Source organism: Sciurus carolinensis, chromosome 7, assembly GCF_902686445.1.
Source record: "Sciurus carolinensis chromosome 7, mSciCar1.2, whole genome shotgun sequence".
NCBI classification, from domain to species: domain Eukaryota; kingdom Metazoa; phylum Chordata; class Mammalia; order Rodentia; family Sciuridae; genus Sciurus; species Sciurus carolinensis.
The window spans coordinates 52385745-52402148 of record NC_062219.1 but is presented as its reverse complement, the minus strand read 5'-3'; the positions used below and the strand labels follow the sequence as shown (position 1 = coordinate 52402148).

The 16404-nt window shown below is 40.4% G+C and overlaps 1 protein-coding gene across 2 annotated transcripts; it reads left to right on the top strand.

The window, feature by feature from the left end:
* The first annotated feature begins 965 nt into the window (after window positions 1-965).
* On the top strand, window positions 966-15219 carry LOC124988196 (sodium-dependent glucose transporter 1B-like). Of its 2 annotated transcripts, none has more exons than XM_047557472.1 (5): window positions 966-1332; window positions 3140-3308; window positions 4401-4517; window positions 6033-7507; window positions 14046-15219. In XM_047557472.1, exons 2-4 carry the CDS (start codon window positions 3143-3145, stop codon window positions 7271-7273), a joined length of 1524 nt encoding a protein of 507 aa, XP_047413428.1. In that variant the 5' UTR covers window positions 966-1332; window positions 3140-3142; the 3' UTR covers window positions 7274-7507; window positions 14046-15219. The 2 variants fall into 2 exon arrangements, with proteins under 2 accessions (XP_047413428.1, XP_047413427.1); XM_047557471.1 differs by having other exon boundaries at window positions 6033-9306.
* The last annotated feature ends 1185 nt before the right edge of the window (window positions 15220-16404 follow it).

The following is a 16404-nucleotide window of genomic DNA, read 5'->3' as shown; positions in this document are numbered from 1 at the left end:
CTTGGACAGCTTTTCCAGGGTACGTGGTTGCTGGCAGTATTCAGTTGATTGCTGTTGTCAGAAATACTGCCAATGGCTCCACTTCCTCACAACATGGTAATTATCTACAGGAATTGAGGCAGTTGTATGTTGTGGGTAGTTTTGAATCCAGCTTGCTTTATTGAGCTACTGTTGCACTGTTCATATAGGTCACTGATTCCTTGACTACCCTGGGCAAGTTGTTTGGTCGTTACTCTCTCTGCCTTAATATCCCTATCTGTAAATGGGGCCAAAGTGGAACTGAAAACTTACACGAGTTTCAACAAATATTTGTGGACTGAAAGATGTACAATACACCGAAAAACCAAAGGAGTAAGGGCAGTGATTTTGAAAAGCTCTATGAAGGCAAGACTTTTGGTCTTCCTATCTTCTTTTTGTCGTCTGTGTGTGTGTGTGTGGGGGGGGGGCGCTTAGTTACTGTGGAATGAATCCAGGGGTTCTATACCATTGAGTTACACCCCAGATCTTTTTACTTATTTTAATTTTGAGACCGGATCTCACTATCTCACTAAGTTGCTGAGGCTTGCCTTGTGCCTCGGCCTCCTGTGTCACTAGGTTACAGGCGTGTACCACCGCGCCTCGCAGTTTCCCAGTGTTTCCTAGGAGACCCGGGGAGCGGGGTGGAGGTTCCACGTTGCAGTCCTTGGCCCATAGTTGCCAGCAATCCTGCCACTTTATACCCTGTTTCTCAGGGGCATCTTACCTCCCGATTTGTCTGTTCAGAGGCTGCAGCTTCCGTTTGCTCCGCCTCGGGGCGCCAGTCCCCCAGCGTCAGGAAGTTCAACTAAGTGTGATGCGATGCCTGTCAGACATCCAGTCTCCTAGGCAACTGGAGCAACTTCCGGTTTGAAGCGCGGTTCTGGTTGGCTAGAGGCTTCATTTCCGTCAAGTGACCCGCGCGAGCTCAGCGCGATCTGGAGGGCAAATGCCCGCTGCGCACCAACACCTGCGCTTCCCGGAGTCCGACTTCCCGGGCTTCTCTCCTGCTGGGCGGAGGGGAGGCGGCACCTTGGGAGGCTGTCGGGCCGCGGGGGGCGGGACCGTGGCTCACCTCCGAACACCTGAAGCTGGGTTGAACAGAGAACTGCAGCGAGACCATTTGGAGCCTCCAAGCTGGAGTTGGAACTGGAGTTCCGTGGGGCCGGGGCCCCGGCTGCTGGGCAGCGGCTCCTCCAGGCTGACGTCCAGGCGAATGAACCAGAGACTGTGGCGGATTCCCGGCCGAGCAGCCGGGCCCGGACCGTGCTGCGCTGGTTCACCACCGCGATCCTGTGTGCCGCCTTCCTGGGGCTGGTGAGAGCTGTGGGAGCGACCCTCCCTGGCCGGGCGCGAGCAGGCGCCCTGCAAAGCAAGTGGCCTTCACGGTTGGAGTCTTGGCTTCTCCCCCCCGCGCAGTGTGACCTTGGGCTCATTAGTTAATCTGCCTCTGCCTCAGTTTGGTCATCTGGAAAACGGGCACAATTCCACCTGTGGGGGGGTATTGTCAAGTGTGGAACTAATTTTCCTATTATGTTTAACGACTGCAGCAAACCTTCATACCTCTCGCCGGTGCACAGGACTGCGCACCCTACCCATTCAGTCCTCACATGATTACAAAGAAAAGCTGATTTTTCTGGGATATACTCTTTCTAGTGCCCTGATCAAATTAAGCCAACCATTTAATTTTGCAGATAGGAAAATTTGCAAGGAGAGCAAAGTGACTTCCGTGTCACACAGACGGATAAGCAGTGGAGCCAGGAACATCTTACTCCACTCACAGTCGTATTTATATCAAGGGTTCACATCCTTACATGATTTTCTTGGAGCATAGTGCAAGGCTAGATGCAGCTTTGCCAAACCCTTTTTGCCAAACGTGATAATTTTGGAAGCTGGAGAGTTGTAACCCTTAGTTCTTGTTAACACATTGTCCTTTGCGGAGAGTCACTTCTGGTCACTTAGTATATCAGACAGTCTGAGCCACAATATTCTTAGAATATTTTGGGGAGGAGAAAGAAATCACTGCAGATTCCTGGTGAGCCCTCACTGTGCACCAGGTCTTGTAAGTCCTTTGAAGACATGAAGTAATTGCATTAGACCAGTGTTCAGGCTTCTTTCCTTGTTCCTGATGCTTGCTCTGGGCCTGTGCATACCCAAGTCCTTAGTCTTGGAGTACTCCTGTTTGGACAGGGGGTACACCCTGCATGTACAGCAGAAAGTGCAAATAGAATCAGTTATCCTTGAAATGTAGATGAATTAGAAAAAAAAATTTTCTTTCTCTTTTTTCTTGGAGATGGGTTTCACCATGTTGCCCCAGGGAGACCCTGAACTGGTGATATTCATGCCTAAGTTGCCCAGTGAGTTGGATTACACCCCCTCTACCCAACCCTCAGGCTCAAAAACTTTAAAAAGGGTCCAGTGAATTTCCTCTGAAAACCAGCTGTCATCTTTAGTTCTTGTTGACCAGTTGTCCTAGTGACATTTTATTGTTAAAGTCATTCTGAATACATGTATATGATCTCTTCTCAGAAAATCTTAAAAAAACCACATTCCTGATGGCTTTGGATTTTCTTTGAAGCAAAATGTATGTTAGAAACGTTCAAATTGTTTAATCTCCCACACATTTTGCATATGGGTAGTTCAGAGGGTGCTGTTTATTACTATTTCAACATTTAAATAACATTACTATTATTACTGTTTCAACATTTAAAGTGGGAATATATTTCTATGTGTTGAGAATTTAAATGTTTAGCAACTAAATTCCTATTCTATTCATTTGTGTAGTATATGAAATAACAAAGCATTTCGAGGATAGTTTTGTTACATCTTATTAACTATTAATGCAGAATAATTTTTTAAGGTATTGTTAAAAAAACTAAACAGAATTGCCTCAAGGAGCCCAAAGAACTAAATAATTTATTTAAAAAGTTGAGAGTTAAATAGAAGAAAACCCATGGATCTATAGCTTTAATAGTAGTGTTGTTCATTTTTCTTGACTATAGGGCATAAAGTATTCTTCATTACATTGTAATCCCCCTCACACTTTTTTATAGTGGAAAAAACTACCACTTAGACATTATTTTAAAGATTATAAGTAAAAAAGGTTTGTCATTTTGTATTATAGGGAATGAGTATCGCTATATTGGGACCCACGTTTCAAGATTTGGCAAGGAATGTGAACAGAAACATCAGCAGTCTTTCTCTCATTTTTGTGGGCCGTGCCTCTGGATATTTGTGTGGCTCTATGATTGGTGGAGTTCTTTTTGACTGTATGAATCATTTTTTACTTTTGGGTAAGTAAACCCTGCTTTGCAGTTCTTTGTTGCTGTCATGTTAGAACATGACTTTAAATATGAAAAATAGTAGCTGCTGAGTGGTTGACAACTGAAAAGAGTGGTGTTTGTGTCTTCTCCATAGAAACTGAGTTTCCATGTTTTCTGCTCTTTTATTGACATAGGAAACCTGTGTTGGATCCTCTGGAAACAGATCAGCCGTCCCATGTGTGTGTTAGCAATGCTTAGACTTCCTGACTTTCACTGTAATTTAGGTACCACTGTAGGATCATGCATGTGTTGTTCAAATAGCTCTCTCTGCTCATCGGGGTGTAGGGCAGATCTCCTCCGGCCTCAGAATGAGCTCCTGGAATCTGCCCAAGCTCTACGGACTCTGGATTGAAAGTGAAGCGGGGAGAGCATGTTGAGTGAACTGAAGTAGGCTACATTTTTGTCCCTGCTGCCTCATGTCACTGATGGCATCAGATTGCTCTACTCACCTTGGAAGTAGATGGCAAAAGTTTTAACATTTTTTTTTGGTAAAGCAACATGATTAAAGAAAATTTAGATTAATGTGATAAAACTTTTTTGGAAGCAAGGAGACTAATTTATTGCTGATGAATAAAGAATTTCCTTTTTTTTGCAGTGAGAGTTGAAAGAATTTATTTCTTATGTTCCCTATTCCCTAGTTTATTTAGTAAGGTCTTATTACAAAATACTTTATTTATTTCATTTTACTTTTGCTTTTATACACCGTTAATTCCTATCCAGATATATTTTTAGGTTCTTAAATGTGAAATATGTAAGTAAATAATTTTGTCCTGTCTCTTTTGCTGTAAAATTTTTTGTTCTGGTATAATTTTTAGTTTGATTATCAACAGTACTTGAATTGTAATCATGTCATAGTGATTTATATTTTATCATCCATAAAGTTTATTAAATAGTTAAATGACAAAATCACTTGTAGCAGCTGCTAATTCTCATCTACTCATGATTACCAAGTTTAAATTTGACCTTACTTTTGCATTTTCAGAAGTGTTTATGATGTTTCCTTGACCCAGGTTTTTGCATGACTCCTGCTTTTTATAATTGACTTTTAACTCTTCTTCTCAGGGTCTTCACTGTTGGCTACCACAGTTGGTCTTTATGTTATTCCTTTTTGCAAGGCAGCAGTGTTACTGATTCTCATGATGTCTATCATTGGTGTTTCAATGGGCATTCTGGATACAGGTTAGTGAGCCCTCTAGTGTCATCTATGGGAGTGGGGACTTTCTACTAGAAAAGTAGATCAAATGATATTAAACTGTCACTCGCATTGCTCTTGAAATGACATGGACTATGGTGCATTTGGTGGCACATACCTGTAATCCCAGAGACTCGGGAGGCTGAAACAGGAGGATCACAAGTTCAAGGCCAGCCTCAGCAACTTATTGAGACCCCTTTCTCAAAATAAAAAGGGCTGGGGATGTAGCTCAATGGTAAAGTGTCCCTGGGTTCAAGCCCTAAAACCAGGGGGAAAAAGTGACATGAACTTAGGTCATGAGTTCATCTCCTTAGATCCACCCGTCCAACAGCTACTGTTCTTGCCAGTTAGGGCACCGATTTTTGAGCAGCCAACTATGAATTTAACATAAAGGATTTTGTTCTGTGGGAGATAGTGATTTACTGTATCCAAACAGGGAAGGAGCTTCTCCTGTGGCTAATACTGTGCAGGTGAGCAGATTTTATATTGGGAGAGAATTTTAACATTGTAGTATAAGAGGAATTGATGGTTTAATAGGATAAAACAAGTGTGGAACCATTATTTGGCTGATGAAGTATAGAAGCAGCCTCCAATTAAAATGCACATTGGTTTTTGAGTTAAGAGAAACCCATGTTGGGTACTAGTTTGCTTGCTTTTCTTTTCTCTCTCAAAAGTTCTTGTTTTTTCACAGTAGAACTTCTCTATGGATCATCATGTATTTGAAAACCTGCTAAGTAACATGTGATATGTGTTGACCACCAGATCTGGCTTTCTATGCCTCCCTTCACTACTCTAAGGTTATTTATAGATTGGAGAAATGTTTTATACTTCTGGCTTAGTTTGTTTGCAAATTACAGGGTGTTACTATATGTTTATCTGAGACTGATTTAAAAAAAAAGTCAAAGACTGACGCTTCTGGCCTTTCACCTTGCAGGTGTTCAGACGGTGTAGGAACAGATGCTAAAATGTGTTCTCATTTCCTATGATGGGCACACCAGAGGCCTGGAGTATTCAGGTTCCTGAATGTGTGTTTTGCATCTGTTTCATTAATAAATAAATAACATTCCTCAAGTGGCATCAATTCCAAGTATAGAAAACTTTGGTAATTTGTCACTTGCTGATGGTAAAAATTTTCCAACTAAATATATAAATTTAAAATAGTTACAAATAAGTAGGCATATGAATGTACCCCCCAGTATGATGTTGGCACTCTTTTATAAGTAGCTTTGCTAATGTGCCTGACTCTAGGAAGTAGTGGTTTACCAGTTTGTAGAATTCCATGTATGCAGATGAGATGTTCTAAGACAGCTCTCTGGTGGTAGTAGGTTAGAGTTCCTTAATCAGAGAATTAACTCAAGCATGGTGTTTGATAACTTTGTTAAAAAACTCATGTCATGTAATACAGACTTATCCTCTTTCTGATAGTAAAGACCTGTTTTGCTTTGTTTCTTTAAACGGGATAACTATTTAACATAAATGATTTCCCCATCTTTCACTGGCAGGTGGTAATGTCCTCATCTTGGATATTTGGGGGGATGAAGGAGCCCCACACATGCAGGCCTTACACTTCAGTTTCGCCTTAGGTGCCTTTCTGGCTCCACTTCTGGCTAAATTGGCCTTGGGTACCACAGTGTCTGCTGAGAACCACACAGAGCCTGACTTTCAGCCTCCAGCCACCAATGGATCATCTGAAGCTGACTCAGCCTCTCTGTTTGGTTTGCCTGATAACATGAATCTCCTGTGGGCTTACGCTTTTATTGGCACTTATATCTTCATAGTGTCTGTCTTCCTGTTTGCTCTGTTTTTCAAGAAAAGCTCAAGGCAGGAAAAATCAAAAGCATCTGCTCAGGGATATCGAAGAGCTGAATATCACAAGAGCCTTCTCTGCCTCCTTTTCCTGTTCTTCTTTTTTTATGTTGGAGCAGAGGTAACATATGGCTCTTATGTTTTCTCCTTTGCCACCACCCATGCCGGCATGGAAGAACGAGAAGCAGCTGGGTTGAACTCCATCTTCTGGGGGACCTTTGCAGCCTGCAGGGGCCTGGCAATCTTCTTTGCTACCTGTCTACAGCCTGGCACCATGATTGTGTTGAGCAACATTGGCAGTCTGGCTTCATCTTTGTTTCTGGTGCTTTTTGACAAGAGTCCACTTTGTCTCTGGATTGCCACTTCAGTGTATGGGGCCTCAATGGCAGCCACATTTCCCAGTGGTGTTTCCTGGATTGAGCAGTACACAACCGTAAGTGGGAAATCTGCAGCCTTTTTTGTAGTCGGTGCTGCCCTTGGAGAAATGGCTATTCCTGCAGTAATTGGAATTGTTCAAGGACAATACCCAGATTTGCCAATAGTTCTGTACACCTGTTTGGGGTCATCAGTATTCACTGCTGTTATATTTCCTGTGCTGTATAAATTAGCCACTTTGCCTCTGGATCGCCAGCGAAAAGCAATCAGAAAGAGTGAGGACCAAAAGGCTTTGCTTTCCAACTCTGAGCTAAATGACTATGAGGAGGAAAATGAAGGGGAGGATGCAGAACAATGGAATGAAATGGATTTTGAAGTGGTTGAAATGAATGATACAATGAGACATATTGTCACAGAAAATTCTGGAAATATTTTGATTGAACCCAGAGCTGATGTCTCCACCCAATTCCTATCAAGTACATTAATATTTGAGTCTTCTCCAGTTAATACTGCTGATTCCCCTGTGAAACACCTTGCCAGAAACCTGAACAAAAGGGACTAACACTTTGAGAAGATGAATTATTTACTGACTGCCGTGAATAAATGCCACTTCTAAAGAGGGCAGAGCAGCATTAGCAGATTTCAGCATGCTTTGGGGATCAAAGTTTCCAGGCCCACTTATAGTAAATGCTGAAAATTTGGAGTGTTCTAATGCTCAGTGTTTCCCACAAAGTATCAATTGCTGTGGTACAGTAGGACCTTGTTATGAGACTATTGTTTGTCATAGACTGATTAGGTAATGTTTTCTGGTCTCTACCTTTCAGAGCACACAGAAATCTTTTTTTTTTTTTTCCTTGAGAAGTTGGGTAGTGTTCTACTAGAACAAAAGCAGTATGTGTGGGGTGGATATTCCATTCAACTATCAGGCATTCATATTCTGTCTGGGATGTTGGGCAGAGAAATTTCATGAAAGATCATCTCTGGAAACTGATAGTTGTTTCTTTTAATTACTTTACCTTATCTGTATCGTTGCACCAAAGATTGTTAAAGACTCATTTCATATTTGATTTCTAGGCAGAGAACACAGAGCTGGACCCAAGAGACTGGGTTTAAGACATGAGTCTGGCTGAGGGCTCTCGATGTAGGTCTGGCTTATGTTGTCACTTGATCCGTGACTCTAGACGTAGTAGTGAGATGAGATCCAAATTGAGAAACTCGTTAAGTTTTAAGGTTTGTACAGGTTGACAGCTAGAGCAGCACATTTTGTTTCAAATTGAAACAAAAATGATAAATAGTTTTACATATGTGCTATTGTTTATGAATTCATTCCAATTTCATATGCTCTATATTAAATATGTTCTTCAGAAAATATTCTGAAGAATACTTTTTTGGGGGGGTGGGGAACTGAAATTGAACCCAGCAGTTCTTTACCACTGACTTACACTTGCAACCAGCTTTTTTTTTTTTTTTTTAATTTTGAGACAGGATCTGAGTTGCTGAGGCTGACCTGGAACTTGGTGATCCTCCTGTATCAGCCTCCCCACTCACAGGGATTACACCATCACACCTGGCAGGAATACATTTTTAATGTTGCATTTTGTTGATCCTAAGATATACCTTGACCCCATACTTTAATGTCTTTAGAAGTGCATATACTTATAATCAGTGATCTTTTAATATTTTGAGAAATCTTGTTGGACTTTTTTTTTTACTATATGTATATACAAAATAAGGTTGTATTTTACAATCAGTGTCTTAGGTTCAGTGATAGACAGTAAATCATTCAATTGTGGAAATTATATTTGCAGATATTTTTGAAAGAAAACTTATTTTTATATGCTAATTTAATCTCTAGTGATATACAAATGGAATTTGGAGATACCATGTTCCAATATTAGAAGCTATTTGTGTTAGTACATTAGTAGTAGAGGTATAGATGGGTCTTTTGAGGCCCCTGGCCTACCTCAGTAACAGAAGCTGGGTCTAGGTCTTTCTGTTTCAAGACTTTGACCCTCACTGGATTTGGGTGACAATCCCAGTATAAGTACTGTGAACCAGGCTAAAAGTTCAGTTTACAATGAGGCACAGACTTTTCCAGGGTTTGGAATTCTTGTGTCACCCACCATCCTCTTCCCTGAGTTTGAAATACCTGGGAAACCAAAGTAAAATTAAGAAGATGGAGGGCTGGAGGAGTAGCTCAGTGGTAGAGAGCTTGCCTAGCATGCTAAAGGCCCTGAGTTCAATCCCCTGTACTGGGATTGGGGGTGTCAGACAGAAGGTGGCTTAGTGATCCAGGCATCAGGGATGAGAAGGGGAACTTCAAATGAGTATGGCCAGACTGGTGTGTCTGTAATTGCTGAGAGATTTTGTATATTTTCCCAAGTTTTGTGCTGAGTGACCTCAAGTTTCTATCAGAATGCAGTGTGTTTGCTTTCTCTTACCTAATTTCTATAAATTTGTTTTTGAAAAACAATTGCTTTGGTTTGTCTTACGCGAAATGCAGTACCTTTCTTAACCACTTTTCCTTTACCTTACAGCTTTCAATTCAAGTTGAGAACCTAACAGCTTTGGAGAGGGCTAGTGGGGAAATTGATGGTAAAACGCCTGTTGCTCTTTTTACACTGTACTTCTCCCCTGGTTAGTGCTTGGAAATCTCCTCTGTTTCACTCTCTGCTCTTCCTCAGGCTGCTGGCCTTAGGCAGTAGCAGTTGTTTGGCTGATGAGAGGCTCATTACTACAGGGATTCTACCCTCAGCTTCTACTTTTCCAGGGTAGGAGATGGGACCATGGGAGAGATGCATGATAATGAGAACGTGGCATACATTCTGGAAATCCAGACAGAAAAATTGCTAAGATTCCACAAACCAAAATGTGAATATCCTTGAGATCACTGGCATTATAAAATTCTGAAAATGTGTTTCCATATTGAAAGGAATAGACAGCACAATTTGAAGCATTGGCATTCCTTTGAATGATCAGTTCTTAGGTCAGTGTCTGCTGATACACAATAACCAAGAGCCAATTTTTCAGCCAACTTTTCTATTGTTGACTAATAAATGTCCACAAAAATAGCAGCTTAAAACAACATTCATATTTCTCTGGTTCAGCAATGTGGACATGACCTAACTGTGTTCTCTGCTGGGGTCTTACAGGGCTGAGACCCATATCCCTGTTGGGTAGCACTTCCTTCTTTTTTGGAGGTTGGGTCCTCCTCCAGGGCATGGGCTTGCTTGCAGTATTCAGTTCCTAGCGTGTTGACTGGGGTCCCTGTTTCTTGCTGACAGTCAACTGGTCACCACTCTTAGGTTCTCCAGGCTTCCCACATTTCCTTGCTATGTGACCTTCTCATAGGTCCTCCCACAACATGGCAGCCTCCTCAGTGCCAGCAGGGGACTCTCTTGCCCTAGTAACTCTCTGCTAATCTGGAGTCATATATCACATGATATATGCCATCCTTGTTTGTCTTGAAGCAAGTTGTAGGTTCTACCTAGACTCAAAGAGAGTCTAGCTGAACAGGAATTTATTGGGGTTCATTGTAGGGCATATCTGCTATCTTTAGGTATCTATAATCATGGTTTTCAAAAGGACTAAAAACCATTTTCTGCAGAAAATGCTTTAGCAGTCAGTGACAGTGATTATAGGTACACCCCATTGAGTGTACTAGTATGTGGACACACTGCTACCCACAGACCAGGCCAACAAACCCTGTATGGAAGAATCTTTGTTGAATACTTAGAATTATGCCTTTCTTCCTAATATATCTTACCTTTTATCCTTTATTACTGCACTTTTAACTTGTACAATACACCTTAATATGAGGGAAATAATGAAGCAATTGTAAAGCACTCAATTTTTAGGGCATTAGTTTATTATTTTTTAATGAAAATATCTTAAAGTCACTTTATTATAACCGTTATAAAAGATTATAAGTTATTAAGAAAGTAGGGAAATGTTAGAAAACATAAATGATAATTATACAGAAAATATAATCCTAAGCACACAGAGAAATTCTTATATTTCTTATCAACCACAATTTGTGAATAAAGAGTAAAAGGCAATAAAGATTACTACCAGGTAAAGTACTGGAAATAACCAATTTGAGTCCAAACTACATTGACATTACAGTTAGTGACCTGGTCATTTGTTTGAAGAATTGTAATTTGTTTATATCAAAGGAAAACAAAGGGGCCAGGCATGTAGCTGAGAGGTAAGAGGTAAGAGTATATGCATAAGACTCTGGTTTAATTCAGCACTACCCACAAAAACAAACAAAAACACTAGTGTTACAACACCCTCCTGCAAGAGTAAGATCCAAGATATTCCTAAAATGATTTTGTTTCACTTGAATTCAGTAAGTAATAGGGATAGCATTCTTATAACCAGAACTTTAGAACCATAGCAACTAAACACTTAATCCTGCGACTTCTACATATTAGTAAAAGATAGAAATTGTTCATGTAACCTCCCCTGCGAATGAAGGAGGGAAGCAGACTGATGATCTTGATTGTAGGAGGAAGATTTCAGCTCCAATTCCTAAAGGTATTTGGCCAGTTCATTTTAGCTAGATTGAAATTGAGTTGCATATTCATATATGTGTAAGTCATTTCACATTTAATGATTTAAAATTTTATAAATGTTTATAACCAAGATTTTTTTGTTGTTGTTGTCTGTAATTCCAGCTACTTGGGAGACTGAGGCTGGAGGATCACAAGTTTGAATCCAACCTTGACAACTTACTGAGACCCTGTCTCAAAACAAAATATAAAAGGGGTTAGGGATATAGCTCAGTGGTAGCATGCCCTTGGATTTAATACCCACTCCCACAAAATATAATTTTTTAAAAATAGGTTTTTCTTCATTTTCCAACATTTATCCAGTGGTTATTTCTATTATGTGTTCTCTTGTCCTCCTCTTTGATTTATTTCTTTTAGGTCTTTCAGAGATGATTGATTCTTATACTATGTATTAATTCTTATATATTTTCTTGTCTTGCTCCAGCTTAGGAATTTAATTTCAGAATACATTTATATCCATTTCTAATTTTATTTCAGCTTGAGCTAATTTTATTTCAGCATTTATGAGCTTGTTACTGGGTGGGCTGGAGAAAGGTTTCGAAATTGATGACATGAGTAGCATGAGAGATTTTGGCTTTTTAGCTTTTGAACAATTTGTTGAGAGTATAAAGTGCTTTTATAAAACTTCCATATTTTTAATGGTGTAGATGTACAAAATATAAATCTTACTACAGGATCCATTTTTGAGTGTGCAGTTCAGTGACAGGAACTAGATGCACATTGTCATGCAGCAGTCACCACTATCGGCAGAACGCTTCATCTCGCATAATTGGAACTCTGTGCCCATTAAGCAGTAACTCCGTTCTACCCGCCCACCAGCCCCTGGCAACCACCCTTCTCCTTCCTCTATGACTTGCCTACTCTTGCAGGTGGAATCATACAGCATTTGTCCTGCCATTACTAGCTCCTTTCACTTAGCATAATGTCTACAGGGTTCATCCATGTTGTGGCACATGTCAGAATTTCTTTTCTAGAAATATCATGCTAGAATCAACCTGAATAATATCAGCCTGAATAATATTCCATTGTTTGTGTGTTCCACATTACGTTTATCCAGGCATGTATGGTTAGACACTTGTGTGTTTCTTCCATTCTTTGGCTAATGTGTATAATGTTGCTGTGAATATGAGCACACACATCTTTTTTGGAGATCCTGTTTTCAGTTAATTTGTGTAGATACCCATAAGTGGCTTATATGCTAGTTCTATTTTTAAGCTTTGGTGTGTTTTTATTATTTGGCTTTATTATTTTGACTTAGTCCTGATCCATTTCACCCATAAGGCACCAGCTATAAGAAGAGAACAAATACTTTTTAAAGTGTTGCTTCAAACTCTACATAGACTTTTGTCCCATTATAATCAGTCCAGCATCACCCATCTAGTGAGGAAATGATCTCAAAGGAAGCTTACATCAGGCATCTACCTCAAACTTTTCTTATCTCTGCTCCAATTTTGTTTGTTTTGAGCTAGTGTTTGATATATTATTATGCTAGTCACTGAAGACTAAGTATTAAACTTCTCTCCTTAGAGAATACCAAGTATCATTATGTGTTTTGGGGCTTAGGTCACAGTTTTCTGCACTTGAGTGGTCCTGTGTTTTGTGCTTCTTTCTTAAAGAAATATGGAAATCTTTGTGAATGCTTAGGAGCAGGTGGTATGTGTTCAGGAAACCATGGACTGGGCTGCTCTATGCCGCTCACAGAAGTTCCGTGGGACTACTTCCTGCTCTTCCCTCTCTTGGTTCATCCTCTTGATAGTTCTCATCCTGATTCCAAAAAGAAACTGTGTGATGCAAGTAGGTTCCATTACTGCTTTTGGGCCTAGGAGTCACATAGGTCAGCCTATGTGTTTGCCTTGGGTCATATCTGCTGCTTCCTTCCAGAGAGTGACCACCTTCACATTCCTGCCCCCATTTCTCAGAGTGGAGTAGCCTTATACCAACCGAATGAGAAATTCTACTGTACCAGGGTAATGCTGGGCTTTGTGAATGTTGCTAACAGGTACCTGAAAGGGACTGGCAGGCCCTTCCAATTCATCTTTTGAATTGGAATGGAAAAACACAATTCCAGCAAAATGCAGGATTTGGGGGGAGGAAGAGTAGTAGACAAGGCTAGTGGACCAGCGAAAAGAAGGCACTATCTTAATAGGGCAGCATTTACACTTGAGTGAGCTGTAAGCGGATTTTTGCTTTCAGGAGATAATATTACAGCTGTAATCTCTGTGGACCAGACAGTTTCCAAGTTCATAACAGCTCAGTCATTTAACAGATATTGACTCAGCATTCTCCATTTTTGGAAACCAGGGCCCTATGGGTAAAACAGGAAAAGACAGGTGGGATTCCTATTTCATGGAGCTTGTTTTACTATTTCATGTAAGGTTTTCTGGACATCATTTCTATTAACTGAAGAGCCAATACAGTTTATTGCAATTGTTTTCACACCGTTCCAGAAAAGCAACATAGCTAAGCTCGTGGTTTCTGATATGTGTTTGTATTTGTACATTTCCGATATTTTTCTTTCTTTGGGGTCACACTGGATTTGCAGTTTGGTAAAAATATTTGGCACAGTGCAGGAAAAATTAATATAGCTCAAGCCTGCCTAAGAAGGCTCCAGCAGAGGAGTCTGACACCAACACTGGGTTTTGCTCAGTATAGTCAAGAGGACATGTTTGTTCAGTTGAGCTGGATTGTGGGTTTCAGTTCCCAACACCAGGGTAACTGAGCAGGTTCTCAACTCTCATCCAGTTCCCTGATTCCTTGCAGAAAACTCTGCCCTTAGGAGGAGAGCATCCTGTTCTGATCCTAAAACTCTTTGGTCCTTTGCCTTGCTGAAGAATGAGCCAGAGCCGGAAGCATTTCAGAAAGAAGACATTTACCTGCAACAAAAGCAAGAGAGGGTCTCTCTTGCCAAGTAAAAAACACAATATCTGAAGGAAGAGTTTAAAACTGCCAAGATTTCTGAGTCTGCCTAAGTCTATTCATGGTGGAAAAATAGCAAATGCTTCATTGTTATCATGTTTACAAACATCACAATAAATCTTCTAACGTAGTATAGCAAAAACCGTGGACAAAATTGCTTTTGCTAGAGCTTCCAGCTTTATGGGAAACATTCACGATTTTACTGTTTTTGATTAAAACCATTTAGAGGACCCTACCATTTTTGTTTTATCTTAGGGTGGAATGTGTTTTACTCCTGACTGTGAAATGGGAAATGCTTAGTGATATTTTGCTTCTGTAGCCCTCCCAAAATTATAAATTGTAGGAAGAAAAATATGACCTAAAGGGAAAACATGATTGCAGAATGTATTCTTGTTCTCAATCCAAGTGATAAGTCTTTGCTCCAGTGGTTTTTAGTCCTGGCTGCTGTAAGAATCACCTGGCAGTATATCAAAACTTCCAATGCCTAGTACATTTACTTAAATACCAATTTACTTGGTCTGCAGTGGAGCCTGAGTGATATTTTGAAAATTCCTTGGTAAGTGTAATGCTCAGTCAAGGCTGAGAACCACTACCTTTGACAATGCAGAGAACTGGATCCTTCTCTGTCGGTCAGAGGGATTTTTTTTTTAGGCTAATTTACACCTTGGTTAAGTCATGCTGCTTTGTAGAAGATTAATGCTCTGTGCATTTTTTTGAAAGACAAGTTGAGAGGAAGAGGTCTTTCTATTACCTCCACTGCCTCGTGGTCAAATCACGGAAATAGTCAATGCTGTTCTTTGAAGTCTTGCCAAGAGTAAAAGCGATCTAAGATTTTCTGCATGTTGACCTTCCACGTGGGTTTTCACTTGTCAATTTGGATCTTGGGGCTTAAGCAGGTAGGAATGATTTTGTAGATTTACTACATCTGAGTATCAATGCATTCACTGTTTTCATGCCTTTGTAGAAAACAAAAGCATGTTTGAGAAATATGTTGATATAAATAAATACTGATGTTGGTTTAAGATAAAATTCAATCTCTTTAGTTTTTTATTGGATGTTTAATAATGAGTTTGGCATCACTCCTTCAGATTTTAGATTTTGAGTGTCCCCCCGCCCCACAAAAATACATGATGGAACCAGAGTCATAGTTTCACCTCACACTCATTTTTTTTTGGAAATGACATGTAGTATCTTGACCTTCCGTGTTCCTCAAGTTTATGATCAATTTTCTAAACTTGCCAGTCCACTGTAAAAGCTGTTAGTAGCTTCTTACCTTAGGGTGTCTACTGTTGAATCATAGTTTCCAAATGGAGATGTTATAGATATGTCTCTGTTTCAGAACAGAATGGAGATTTTCTAAATGGCACATCAGGTAGAACCTGGGATCCTTTTCCTGCTTCTCTTCTCTACAGAGCCCAGAAACTGAAGCTTGCTGTCAGTGACCATGGCCCTGTTTGTTCACCTACTTAAAATAAGCATAGTGATAAAGTAGTTCATTGCTTCTGAGTTGGATCAGATTCAAGTGTACAGGTCTTTCCCCACCTTCTCAACATTTTATGAGTCTTAAGATAGTTTTAAAATAGCAAAGTTGAGGTTGAGAGAAACAAAACGTCTATACTGTCCTCATCTAAACAGTTAGGTAAATGATACTCCAGGTGTCCTCGATTGCCGCCATGTCTGCCATAAGTGACCTGAGTTTACAGCTGTGTACTCTGTTCAAGGCAGGGACCCTCTTTGCCTCATGCCAGGGACTCTGGGCAAAGGGTGGCCTTCTCTGGCTCCTCCTAGAAAGCCTTGGCACTGGGTAGGAGAGGAGAGGATTTCAAGCTCTTAAGTATAATGGAGTGTGTGATATACAAGTGTCCCCAGGCTTTCCCTGAGGAAGTGGGCTCAGCTTATCATTGAACTCCTACTTAGTTTTCATGGATTTGATTGGACATGAGGGTGGACCTAATGGTCAACTTCTGACCTTACTACTCACTGCCAGAGGCCCCATGGGGCCAGAAAGATGGAACTACGGACTGTGGTGCATAAGGACAGAGTTGGGAACTTGGCTGGGGCCCTTCTGCTACCTCTCTTTGGAAAGAATATTGGTTTGGAAATGGCATTTTTCTTGTTTGTCTTTTGTGGTACTGGGAATTGAATTCAGGGACACTATACCACTGAGGTATATCAGTAATTATAGGCAATAGTGCATATCTGT

Coding starts and splice junctions, on each gene's coding strand:
- LOC124988196 (XM_047557472.1), top strand. CDS start 3,143: ATGAGTATCGCTATATTGGGACCCACGTTTCAAGATTTGGCAAGGAAT. Junction 3,309..4,400: donor GAATCATTTTTTACTTTTGG/GTAAGTAAACCC, acceptor TCTTCTTCTCAG/GGTCTTCACTGTTGGCTACC. Junction 4,518..6,032: donor AATGGGCATTCTGGATACAG/GTTAGTGAGCCC, acceptor TTTCACTGGCAG/GTGGTAATGTCCTCATCTTG.